Source organism: Cricetulus griseus, chromosome 3, assembly GCF_003668045.3.
Source record: "Cricetulus griseus strain 17A/GY chromosome 3, alternate assembly CriGri-PICRH-1.0, whole genome shotgun sequence".
Taxonomy (NCBI): Eukaryota; Metazoa; Chordata; class Mammalia; order Rodentia; family Cricetidae; genus Cricetulus; species Cricetulus griseus.
Window position 1 is genome coordinate 109446194 of NC_048596.1, and position 12637 is coordinate 109458830.

The 12637-nt window shown below is 42.9% G+C and overlaps 1 protein-coding gene across 2 annotated transcripts in view; it reads right to left on the reverse strand.

Annotated features, from left to right (window-relative positions):
* Nucleotides 1–9867, reverse strand: part of Me3 (malic enzyme 3) — a 223170-nt gene extending 213303 nt beyond the window's left edge. The window contains exon 1 of one of the 2 annotated variants that reach the window (XM_035442405.1): nt 9491–9867. In XM_035442405.1, coding sequence (XP_035298296.1) covers nt 9491–9673 — 183 coding nt within the window. In that variant the 5' untranslated portion in view covers nt 9674–9867. The remainder of the gene's footprint in view (nt 1–9490) is intronic. The other variant, XM_027407600.2, reaches the window with a different exon arrangement.
* Nucleotides 9868–12637: the final 2770 nt, after the last annotated feature.

Below are 12637 nucleotides of genomic sequence, written 5' to 3' on the forward strand. Positions count from 1 at the left end.
GAGAGAGAGGGAGAGAGAGAGGGAGGGAAAGAGAGAGAGACAGAGAGAGAGAGAGAGAAAGTAAAGGGGAGAAAGAGATAGCTATAGCTTTTTTCCCATCTACTGCTCACGCCTCAGACAAGATGAATGTAGACTCATCTAACTCTAGAACTCTATCTGTAAAATGATATATAAGGCTAGAACAGTGTCTTCCCAAACACAAAGTGTTGGGTGAAATGACTGCTCACTCTTTTTCAGAAAATGCTCATCCTGAATTCTCACAGAGGGAAATGTTCTCTTAAACACACACACACACACACACACACACACACACACACACACACACACACACACACACTTTATTACCCAGGGCAGAGCATAAGTAGACTCTCCTAGGATGATGGAACAATCCCCAAACTCCCTGTGTTAGCAAGGTAAGTTGGGCCAGCTGGGCCATATTTATCTGAGTTTGAGGCAATCTTTTGACTCTAAACTGTAATCATAAACATTCTCTTCTTTTTCTTCTTTTTTCTTTCTCTCCATTTTTTATTTAAATTAGAAACAAGATTATTTTACATGTCAATCCCAGTTCCCCCTGCCTCCTCTCCTCCCCTACCCCCCTCCAACTAACACCCTACCTATCCCATACTCTTTCTGCTCTCCAGGGAGGGTGAGGCCTTCCATAGGGGTCTTCAGAGTATGTCATGTCCTTTGGGATAGGGCCTAGGCCCACCCCCTTTTGTCTAGCTCAGGGAGTATCCCTCTATGTGCAATGGGCTCCCAAAGTCTATTACTATGTTAGGGATAAGTACTAATCTACTATAAAAGGTCCCATAGATTTCAGAGGCCTCCTCACTGACACCTACGTTCATGTGGTCTGGATCAGTCCCATGCTGATTTCTCAGCTATCAGTCTGGGAACCAAGAGTTCCCCCTTGTTCAGGTCAGCTGTTTCTGTGGGATAAACATTCTCTTCTCTGATGTCTCACTGTTATAAATCTGGGAATGTTATAGCAGTGATGAAATAGAGATCCATTTGAATTTGAACTGTTAAATTTGAATTAGTTTTAAAAATGCTGGTTACCATGTGCCAGAACATTGAGATCAAAGTTCTGAGATTGCAGCACCATCTTCAACATCAGATTCAAGGTCCAGAACATCTATTTGAATGGCATTTGAATTTCTACTTCTGGAGACATTTTCACCTAAGGTTCTTTCAGACAAATGTCTAGGTTATGGAGACATAGGATCCATAAAGAACAGAGAAATTCTCAGTTAATGATCTCACTTAGCCTGCCCCTTCCCTGACCCACTCCTCTTCCAGCGAGTCTGTCACGCCCATGAGAATGAGTTTGATGCTTTAGCCTTCCTGTCTCTTTCTGGGATGGATGCTCTACACAGGCTGGGACTGGGTCCTGAATCTTTTGGTGTCTGTGGTGCAGAGAGAGCTTGTAATATATTATAAATGTTAATGAAGTGGATTATCTGAGAATTAATTGAAGGCTTACAATGCACTTTAGATAGTGTTTCAGTTAATTATTAGAACAAATTATCAAGAGGGTATATTTTATTTTCATTCCCCTCATAGATGAGGAAACAGTCTCAAATAAAAGCTTTCCAAAGACCCTGAGTCTAATAAATGTCAGGGCTGGATTATAATTGTATTATTCCATTTTTAACTACTATACCTAAACACCTGAGGCTAGAAACATATGACTTTATGGGGTGTTATTTTGACTCCAATGTCTAGAGGTCATATATGGTAATGAATTTCTTACTTAATTGGTCCCCACATGGTAAGAGACTGTGTGTATGCTTGCATTGGTGTGCCTGTGTGCATGAGCATGCAAGTATTTGTATCCCCTTAGGTATCTGTCCATCTTCCTATGAAGACATCAGTATTCAGTTCTGTGGGCCATCATGATGGTCTTATCTAATCCTAGCCATGTCTCAATGTCCCTATCTCTTTCTATCATATGGAGTATACTAAGTGTACTGGCTGATTTTGTGTGTAAACTTGACACAAGTTAGAGTCATCAGAGAGGAAGAAGTCTCAGTTGAGGAAATGCCTCCATGAGATCTAGCTGTAAGGCTTTTTTCTGTTAGTGATCAATGGAGGAGGGCCCAGGCCATGGTGGGTGGTGTCATCCCTTGGCTGCTGGTCCTGGGTTCTATAAGAAGGTGAGTTGAGCAAGCCAGGAGAAGCAAGCCAGTAAGCAGCTCCCCTCCATGGCCTCTGCATCAGCTCCTGCCTCTGGGATTCTGCTCTGCCTGAGTTCCTGTCCTGAGTTCCTTCAGTAATGAACAGCAATGCTGAAGTGTAAACCAAATAAACCCTTTCCTCCCCAACTTGCCTTTTGGCCATGGTGTTTTGTTGCAGCAATAGAAATCCTAACTAAGATACTACTACTATCTAAATATAATAATTAAATTTCATCATATGAATCCTTGAAGAATGACTCAACCATATGGGAAAGCATGGGATTTTCTGATCCTAAGTTTCCTAGATTTCAGTCTACGTGTTTTGCTGCCCAAGACCTGGTCACAGATAATACTTCTTGATGGGTCAAACATAGCTGATTCTAGCTGATTGTTTTCTTTTACCTCTAAAGTCCTTGAACCTATTGCTAGTAACAGCATGTCTAAGTTTAATGTGTTTACATCAGTCCCAGAGACAAATAATCTCATAATAAAGATGGTATTCTTTAGCCATTGTACTTTAAATTCTCCAAGTGCTATGGACAAATCTAAAAATAATTTATATTTATGGATCAAGTTTTTCACCATTTTTCTCAGAAAAGCTGAAGGAGAGCAGTTAATGTATTATTTGTCTTCATCCTAGCTGTTTCTGATCTATTGAGGTAGAGGGAATGGGATCTAAGTGACGTTTATTGAGTGTGTGCTATGACTGGCTATGCATGGCATATCTTGGATCTAAATATAATGCAAATTATGGAGATAGACACATGACTAGTAAGTAAACACTGAAACTGATTTGGAAAAGAGCCAGTACCACCTACATACACTAAATGTTGGCTTCCAAGTAGCCCCAACAGGGAAAGAGGTGGGGCAGAGGAGATACTGAGTCCCCAAGTGTGCTGAAGATTGTGATAAGTGGCCTGATGTAAATGGTACTTCTATCTTTGTGCAATGTAAAGGCAACAACAACAGACAAGCAAACAAATAAGTGCAAAGCCCATATCCAAGCGCTGGAGACATTAACTCTATTTGTCAAATTAGAGATTTTATAATTGCCATGGTTTTGGTGTGAAGTGTCCCCCATGGGCTCATCATGTATTTGGACACTTGATCTCCAGCTGGTGATGTCTGGGAAGACAGTGGCATGTTTAAAAAAGGTTGGGCCTCAGTGGAGAAAGTGGGTCATAGTGGGTAAGCCTTGAGATTTTATAGTCAGGCTCCACTTTCTGCTCTCTCCTGCTTCCTGAATATGGATGCAATGTGATCAGCTGCTCCCTTTTCAATTGCCACCCTTTCCCAGCTGTGATGGACTACATCCCCTTGAACTGTAAGACCAAATAAACCCTTCGTTAAGCTGCTGCTTCTCGGGTATTTTATCACAGCAGCGAGGAAAGCAACTGATACAACAATGTTGCACAATTCTCTTAAAATAAGGCCCATTACAGGCCACTCAATTCCTGTCCATTCTATCCCGACAGTAATGGGTGGCCAGCCTCTTATGGTTTCATTTATCCAGCTTCTCCTCCATCACCTCCACCTGCCAACTCCCAGGCATCCATTCACACCAGCACCTGCTCCCAAAACACTTCCATGAGAGCACTGCTGCACACCTTTTCATGCTCTGTGCAGACGCCCCTCTTATTACACTTATCCTCCCTGGTCCTCACCCACACCTGTTTTATACAAGCTCCTCACAGGCAGAAGAAGTGCTATATTTACCGGGACTTACCCACTGCTTAAAGTGGAATAGGGACTCATAAAATAGCTACTGGTGAATCTAATGATTAAACAATGAGTTTGAGTAGAATTACACATACTTTAAAAGTGAGCAGAAGATACTTAGTGATATTATTTAAAGCCCCTTCCAACTTCAGAATTCCCTGATATGAACCAAGCAAGTAGAAGTAATAACAACCAAGTGGCCACATAATGGAACAAGGCTACATTAGTTATTACCACAAGAAGGTCACAGTTCATCAGGCTGCATCAGGCTCATACAGTGAGTCCCAAGTAAGAGGGATCTTGTATGCTGGAAGTCTTGTGCACACATCTGGTGCAGGTGGGTTTGTGTCATACTGAACAGAGAGAGCATGGAACAGTTGGCTATCCATTTCAACTCTTTTCCCCCTCATTTGTAGCATAAGAATAAAAACAATGTCTACCTCAAAGGGTCGATAATGTAATACATGAGTTGATACCTATGTAAACTGCTTAGAAGAACTCTGGATACAATTTATCTCCTGAAACCCCTGGTTGCAATTGTTGTCTGAATCCCCTCCCTAACAATACTAAATGAAAATTGGCATAATAGGCATCTAAACTGGAATCATCAATGTTTTTCTTAAAACCACAGGGAGAAGAGATAAGGACAACCAACCAAGTTGGAGTTTCCCTACAGTGTATGTCTGGCAGTTTCAGAAGTCACTAATAACTCTACAGCCCTGAAAAGACGCTAATTCAGGTGGATGAGAAGGGCTCAATAAAGCCTGCTTTCTCCAGAATTCTACACTGCAGAGAATGTGTTTCAAGACAATTCACATGGATGCTCTGTAGTTCACAATCAAATAAAGCCACCAAATGAGACAAAAAAATAATCTCGAGTTGCCAGCCATTCAGCTATATACCCGATCGTCCCTCTAGTTTCCACTCACCCTAGAAGGCAAATACAGCTTTGATTTTCTTTTATTCAAGTCCTTCAAAAGCTGATGATCTTTCTATCAGAAAACCCTCTCCTCAAATGACTGGGTATATTTTCCTCCTTTCTCTGTCCTTTCGGTAAGAGCCGTGTTTTAACCAGGCTGCCTGGCAACCCTTTGCGTACAAAATGAATGCGGGCATTTAACGGCTGACCTCAGCACCTCCAGTTGTAGGATTTTCATCATGCAACCATAGAGCGTCTTTTGTGTTCTGCCTCAGAAAGGCAGTCAAATGCCACCCCAAAGGACTTCCAAATGTACTTTCTCCACATCAAAGTGAAGGGATTGTAAGTGAACTGTAATCCCCGACTGCAAACAGAAGTGCTCACATTAGTGTCCTCCAATGGCCAACAATTCAAAAGGCTACTTTCCCACCCTTGCCATATGACCAGCATTAAGAAAGCAGAGGGCAGAGAAGAAATTTTTGGTAGAAGTGGCAAAAATGTAGTCAAATAAAACCACTAAAATCATAAACCCCAGAGTGTGCAAAGGCCAAGGGCAACCAAGAGAAACTGATGTAGGGAAATTCAAGATGGGCTTGAAAACTGAAAAAGAAACTTTATTTCTAGCCAAGACTTAAAACCCTTTAAGCTGTCAGTTGGCCCAGTTGAAGCGAGACACCTCATATTTCTTGAAAGGATTTGTGCTCTACGTAGTTGCTTATGTAATTTAGATATTGCTGTTTACAATGACTCGTAAAGCTGGCAGCAGAAGGTAAGTACAGAAGATTGAAAATGAGGCGGCTACTAGTAGGGAGAGATTCACTCATATGTTCCAGATGTACCAACTTCTAAAAGTTAAGCTAAATGTTATTTACTCAATTCTAGAAACTTTGCCTCAATTGAAACTGTTACCTAAAATTACCTAAAAGATAATGGGATATTAAAGAATTATGCAGAGAGCAAATAAAGTTACCAATATAACTCTTGTAAAACAGGCATTTTCTGGATATTTACCTCCAAACCACTTTCCAGACTTGCTTTTTTTTTTTTATAGCAACAGTCATGGCTAAAGAGTCCACTTAGCAATGTGCATTTCCCCTTAAGCATTCATTGGCAATGAATTCTGAAGTCTTCATAATGAATATGCAGATGTCCACTTAGCACACGTTCTATGTTCTCTAGAGAAGGAGTCACCTATTTATAGACACCTGCTTATGAGAAAAGACTGCAAATCAACTTCAGGTTCCAGGAACAGTAAATCTCCTTCCAGAGCTTCTGGCACCTGGCCCGTATCTGTTCCATTTTCAGGTATTTGGAAGTGAGGCTGTTCATGCTACGGTGTCCTTGAACCCTTACCCTCCACTTTTGATGCCTTAGACCAGTGGTTCTCAACCTTCCTATGCTTTGGCCCTTTAATACAGTTCCTTATGTCATGGTGACCCCCAATCACAGAATTATTTCACTGCTACTTCATAACTATGATTTTGCTGTTATGAACTGTAATGCAAATATTTTATATGGAGGATATCTGAGATGTGACCACCAAAGTGGTCATGACCCACCGGTTGAGAACAACTGCCTTAGAGCTTCCATTCTGGCTCTGAATCCCTCTGCCTCCCCTGCCTGTCACAGCAGGAATGGAAGCTGTGAGGCATCAAAAGTAGCGGATGAGGATTCAAGGACACTGGACTGAACTAAAGCTGGACCTCCCTTTTTTGATCCACTCCCTAGATATCCAATGTGAGACTTGTGCCCATTCCACTGGGCATGTTAGTACCAGTGAGGGGGATCTTGGTGGAGGGGATGTGCTCAAGGGGAGCTCTCTGGTAAAAAGAGAGGTGAAGGAAAGGGAGGAATTTAGGGAACAAACAGAAGTCACTCTGAATGATTCATTTGGTTTGTAGCCATCTTGGCAGTGACAATAGAATCAGAACTTCTAAAGTGAGACACTTCCTTGGACTATTAAGACTATGGAGGCAATGGATTCCAAGGACTTAGAATTTTCGAAGGCATCTCATTCTGAGAAAGGAAAAAGTTGAGGTCCTGGTGACAGCCAGAAGGGTACTTGTCTCCCAGCAAGAGATTTTACCCAGTGCCGACCACTTGTAGGGCAGACAAAGGACCTGTGTCTGTGATGGACCAACAATAAATAGGATCATGCCTTGCCCGGGGCTGCTGAGTTATGCTTTTGCTCTTTCTAAACTCAAACTTCATGCCAGTATCTGGAGCATGGATCAGAAGGTACACCGGATCTATTCATTTGTTCCTCTTCCCAGTGTAGCCTTACTGGATAAACATCCCTTCTCTGATTTTCACTATTACTTGTATCTTTTATTGAACTACTGGGGACAGGTAACTAAGCTACCTTGTCAGGCTGGCAGCGACCAAGCTTTGATGATAACAACTCTGGTAGCAACTTGACTCCTTTATTCATTCTGTCTATTAACTGTGAGCTGAATACCTGAGATGTATCAGCCCCAAATTCTTGAGAGCACAGAGCTTAAATCAATGGTAGAATGGTTGTCTAGCTTACAGAAGCTAGCCATAATGAGGTATATGCAAACAAAGTTGGCATTAGTGGGGATGTAGAGAAACAGACTTTAAAGGCTGGGGAAAAATTGACAGTCTAAAAGAATGAAAGTTTCAGATCACAATTTTCTGAGTTTCCCCAAATATCCTTTCTTTAATAGTGGAGAATTTTTAAACTGAAAACATTGGTGCCCAGACAGACATACGCCATCCCTTGTTCTGTTACAGCCAAGTGTGCGTATCACCAAATTGCAACCAAGTGGATTGGAGTAGTAGTGACAATTAAGTTTTCTGATCAGTGCCCTTAAAAGCAGTGTTTTCTTTTGCCCTTGGAGTCCATAAAGATACAGATGGAGTCATCCTTTTGGACCATCAAACAAAAAAAGCACAGTGAAGATTACTAAGCAACAAGATCAAGCTTCATGCCAACTCACAAATTCCACCCAGAATCGTTTATCTGATGTGTAATACTATCTTGTTTAAGTCTCTGCATTTTATTAAATATTTGGAGCCTATAGTAGTAATATATTACTTTGTTCACCAGAATCCATCTCTCTTACATCTTATGACTTATATAGGTTTATTGTGGGGAATTGTATCTCTTCTGTTCTAAGGCAGTTGGTATGGGTGACCATACCTTAAACCTTATTCTGGGTGGAGACTCCAATTGGCTTTAGTTTCTGGTGATTGATTTAGAATTGGAAGAAAATCTAAGCAGAGTCTGTAAGTGAGAAGTGGCTTACTCAGACTTCATGTAAAGGCTGCTGTTGAAGCTGACATTGCAAAGCCAGAATAGACCAGAGTACCACCGCACCCTTGGGGAGCCACCTCTACTTCTCCATTAATTATCACCTGTAGCCCTTCCTTTAGATTTTGTTTCTGTAAAGGAACTTTTTGTTTGCTTAAAGCCGTTTGTACCTTCTAACACTATGGAAGCGAGTCAACCAATGTAAATACCTTAAGTGCTTTGGAAAGAAGTAGTGTACAGAGAAGTCAGGGTCTCTTTGGAGAGCAGGGGGCTAGTGGGATAGGCAAAGATTGAGCAAGAAGACTTTCCTTGGTTTCTATTAACATTGCAGGAAACAACCCATAATATGGCACTGTTAGCCCCACGCCTTAAAGTCACATTTTCCATATAGGTTGCCTCATTTGAATTTCACCATCCCGAATCAGAGAAACTTAACTTTTTTTCTTTCTTGAGAACTTCATACATGAGGATTATTACATTCTTATTTGTGGTAATTTCTTAGCTAGCACTTCTTATAGTTTAAAATATTACTTCAAATCCCGTAGTTTCGAAATTTTTCACTATAACCAAATGAGGTTGGAATGGTGGATCTATCATTCATTTCAGCCAAAGAAAGTTGAACCTCCTAGTTTAACACGAGGAGGTGGGGTTGTGGGACTGGCTTTAGTCTTGGCTTCTGGGCTTCTGTCCGTCACAGTTCTCTGAACCAAAGATACCAATTCCCAGCGGAGGAAGAAGGTATATTCCTAGGTCAATACCTCGGTGTTTACAGTGAGCTGGACATGGCCAAAGCATTCGAGATCCGAATTTGGTCACCTTGGCCAAGTCCCCTTTGTTCCACATCCTGTTCCAGGACCGGTTTGAACTCAGTTATCTGATGTCCCTTCCAATGCTAAAAAGATCTATAATTCTAGACCTGCTTCCCAGATTCATGTTCCCCAAATAATCATTATAACATTGGCTGATATTTATTATCTTGCTGGTACCTGAGACTATGCTGAGAACTCTGCCTCCATTTTCCTTTTAAACCTTACAATATTCCTAAGAAATCTCTAACAGATACAGAAACTTTAATAATTTCCGGAAGTCAAAGAAATGCCCTCAAGATCTGCTGGAAATCTGATTCTCTCTAGGTCAGAGGGGACCATCGCGGGCCTCCACTGAGTCTGTATTGATTTTGCTGAAGAAATTAAGGTCTGCATAACCTATAACCCTTCTCCGTGTCAAAAGGGAGAGAAGGGAACGAAAAAGGCAAAACAAATAGAGCTGTCTCCTCTAGGCAAAACCAGAAGGGCCTTGGAAGGACGCCAGAGGTTTCTTCCCTGGCCCAGGGGGCGGGGCGTCCTTCCCTCCAGCCACAGGATCCAACGTCCCACCCTTCCAGGCCGGGACCATTACCTTGTTGAGATGAGGGTTCCTGGTGACATCGTATCCTCGCTTCTTCAGGGGCACGGAGCGAGGCGGGCCTGACTTGGAGTGGCAGCCCTGGGCCGGAACGAAAGGTGCCTGGCGCCGGAGGGTGCCGCAGGCCATGCGTGGCAGGGAGGCCAGCCGCGGCCTAGTGACCAGCGCGGCGCCCATGGTCTTCGCGCAGATCTGGAACCAGGGAGAGATCAAGGTCAGGGGTGCCCTCTAGCCAAGCCAGGTCCTGCGCGCCAGCAGAGCGTGGGGCCCGAGTCAGGACACGTATTCTTGGAGAGGCTGGGGGCTCCCGATGGGTTCAAGGCGCCAGCCTCCGCCCCTCCCCCTAGGCCAACTGCTCCAGGTTCGGTCTCGATGCTCAGAGCCACAGCTTCACCCGGCAAAGCAAAGCGAAAGCAAGCTCAGAAAGCAGATCCCGTGCGGATGACAGCCCGTGCCATCCCTGCCCCCACACAGGAGAATAGGCGACTGCACTCCCAGGGGTCCCCACACTCTCAATCCCTGTGGTTGGCCTTGGTTCCTCCTTCCTCCCCTCACCTGGCTAGCTAATGCCTATGCAGTCCCACTGCGGGCAGGTGGGGTGAGGCTCTACTGTCCCCTGTGACTCTCTGATCAAAGACTGCACTGCACAGGCAGCAGCGTGAGATTGTGGGACTGATGCCTTCAGGAAAAGCAGTTCCCAAACCTTCCCTCATAGCACCAGACTTCCTTTGAGGATGCCTGCTTGGCTCTTCCTAACAAGACAAGATGAAGTTCGATTTCTTCCCACCTGGAAGCTTTTGCACTTTTTCACCCTGGCACTCTCCATCAAGACAGCACTGAATTGCACTGAGGTGTGAGCACTAAAAGCTCAACATTGCCTCCTTTGCTTCCACCCATTGAGCAAGGTCCTGAACAAGGATGCTGTCCAGTATAATAACCATAAGACGCAAGTGGCTATAATTTTCCAATAAATTCCTCAAAATAAAATACAACTGCAAACCCCTTTTTTGGTAAGCACATTTTTTGGCACTCGAGAGCATGCATGTATGTGCACAGGTGCAGAACACTCCCAGCTTTGTAGAAAGACCCTCAGTTTTAAATGGCCTCCTAGGAACCCCATGCTGAGGGCCATAGATGTTAGGGTCACGCCTGCACCTTCATGTCCACTTATCCATTAATTTAAAGGTGTTCTTCCTCCACACAGTAGCCAAGAGATTCCTTCTACAGGAAGTTTTTTCATTGTGTGTGAGCTAACATCCAAGTCCTCAGGAGGCCTTTTGGTTAACAACAGCCCGGCTCCAACTTCTCATGTTCATCCTGCTTCCCTCTGCATCACCCTTGAGGTCTCCTCTTGGTTTGTTTCTCCACCTTACTCAGATCCCAGCCTCCACCTGAGGGCCTTTGCATCAGCTATCACTTTTACATGGAATGCCATCCTCCAACCTTTGCAACCTCATCTCTCAGGTTACCCCTAATTGGTCAACTTGGAGGTCATTATTCTAGTTATTCCACTCAGTGTTGACCATCCCCAGAGGATACACAAAAAAAAGAGTTTTTCCCTACATATAAATTAATATGCTAGTTAGTAGCTCATTGCACTGGTGGTTCATTGTCTGCTTTCTACTCTTAAAATACAGACTCACTGGGCTAGAGTCTTTGTCTGTAAATCCATTTGTCCTCGGGGCCTCGCATGTCTCTGTATAGAAAAAAAAGTTGGTGCATGAAGGTGAGTGACCACTCTCTTCATCAGGAGTATGCACTCTAAGAATCGCTGCCAGACAGATGGTATGTTTCTCTCAGGCATATCTTCTCACCCCATTCTTATGTCCAAAGTTTAAACTAGGCATGATGGTGTCATCAGGGTCCTCCTGCCTGGGCTCAGGATTTGGTCTCCTCAAGAATAATGGCCTTCATTTGAAGTCTCTCTCCTCTTTGCTCCAATTTCTAGTTCTCAATCGGAATGACCTATATTAAACCGTGCTTCTTAGAGCGTCATCAGACTTCCCTGTTGAGAGGATAGAGGCAGGGTCAACAGATTTTTAAGGTTCCACCCACAGGGTCTCATCCACTAGAGGTTAAATGCCTGGTTAGGATTATTCTTAGGCTGGATACTTACACAAGCCTACCATTGGTATTTTGATTAATAAAGCAAATTTGAGTTAGAGTTTTTACAGTCTGTAATCAAGAGCATTAACTTCTTTCAGTACTTTTTTTTTTACATTTTCATAATTACCTGTCAAACATCTTAAGGACATGCTTCTTTCTTCAGTAGTTAGTAGACAGCAAGTCACAAGAAGCTGTTCAATGAGTGTGCCCTTCAACACAATGATCTTTTCCATGCTTGGGTGTAAATCCACTCCTTTGAACCCCAGCTAGAAACAAAGATGCAGGGAACAGAAGGTTTCAAACAAATAAATGTAATGTTTACACCGTCAATTCACTGAAGCTATAATGTTTGCTTGAAAGTCTTTCATGTGTCATAATCTGTGGCTGATAACTTCATGTTATCATGTTGGCTACAGTAATGTGTTAAGCACAAGCCGTGGGGTGAATTGCAAGAGGAGGTGTGTTCTCAGGCCCTGTTTCCTCAGGATACAGATGCCACTCCTGCAGACCTCTGAGTGGAAAGTCAGAGAGGAATAGGAAAGGAAGTGGTTCTCCCTGAAGGAAATGGGATGCTCTTCAAGGAAGACTAGAAACTGTTGTCTGCCATAAAAGCATGGATGCTTTACCAAAGAATCATAGGATAGTCTATTACCAAAAGGAAGAAAAACTAAGATCTGTTCTTCAGAATGAACTGTACTAGAAATCTATATATAATACTCATTTTGTGGTGAGGAGCTTGGCATACAGGATAAGCTTGGAAACTGACATAACTGCTTTGTGGGTTCCATCTCTGTTTTGTAGTAACCTCCTTACTTTTTAAGATTAACATAGCATTTAAGAGACAACGTTTAGAAGCAAGGGAGTAACCTAGAACTTTCTAATTCCACAACAAACAAAACAAAACAGAACAAAATATCAACAAGATACCCTAACATCCTTAATCAGCCAGTACGGTAGTCTGTTATTGCATTAGTTAAGACTAGTGACTATCCATGATCTGCTTCCCTCCTCCCTTTCACACTCCACCTACTGACT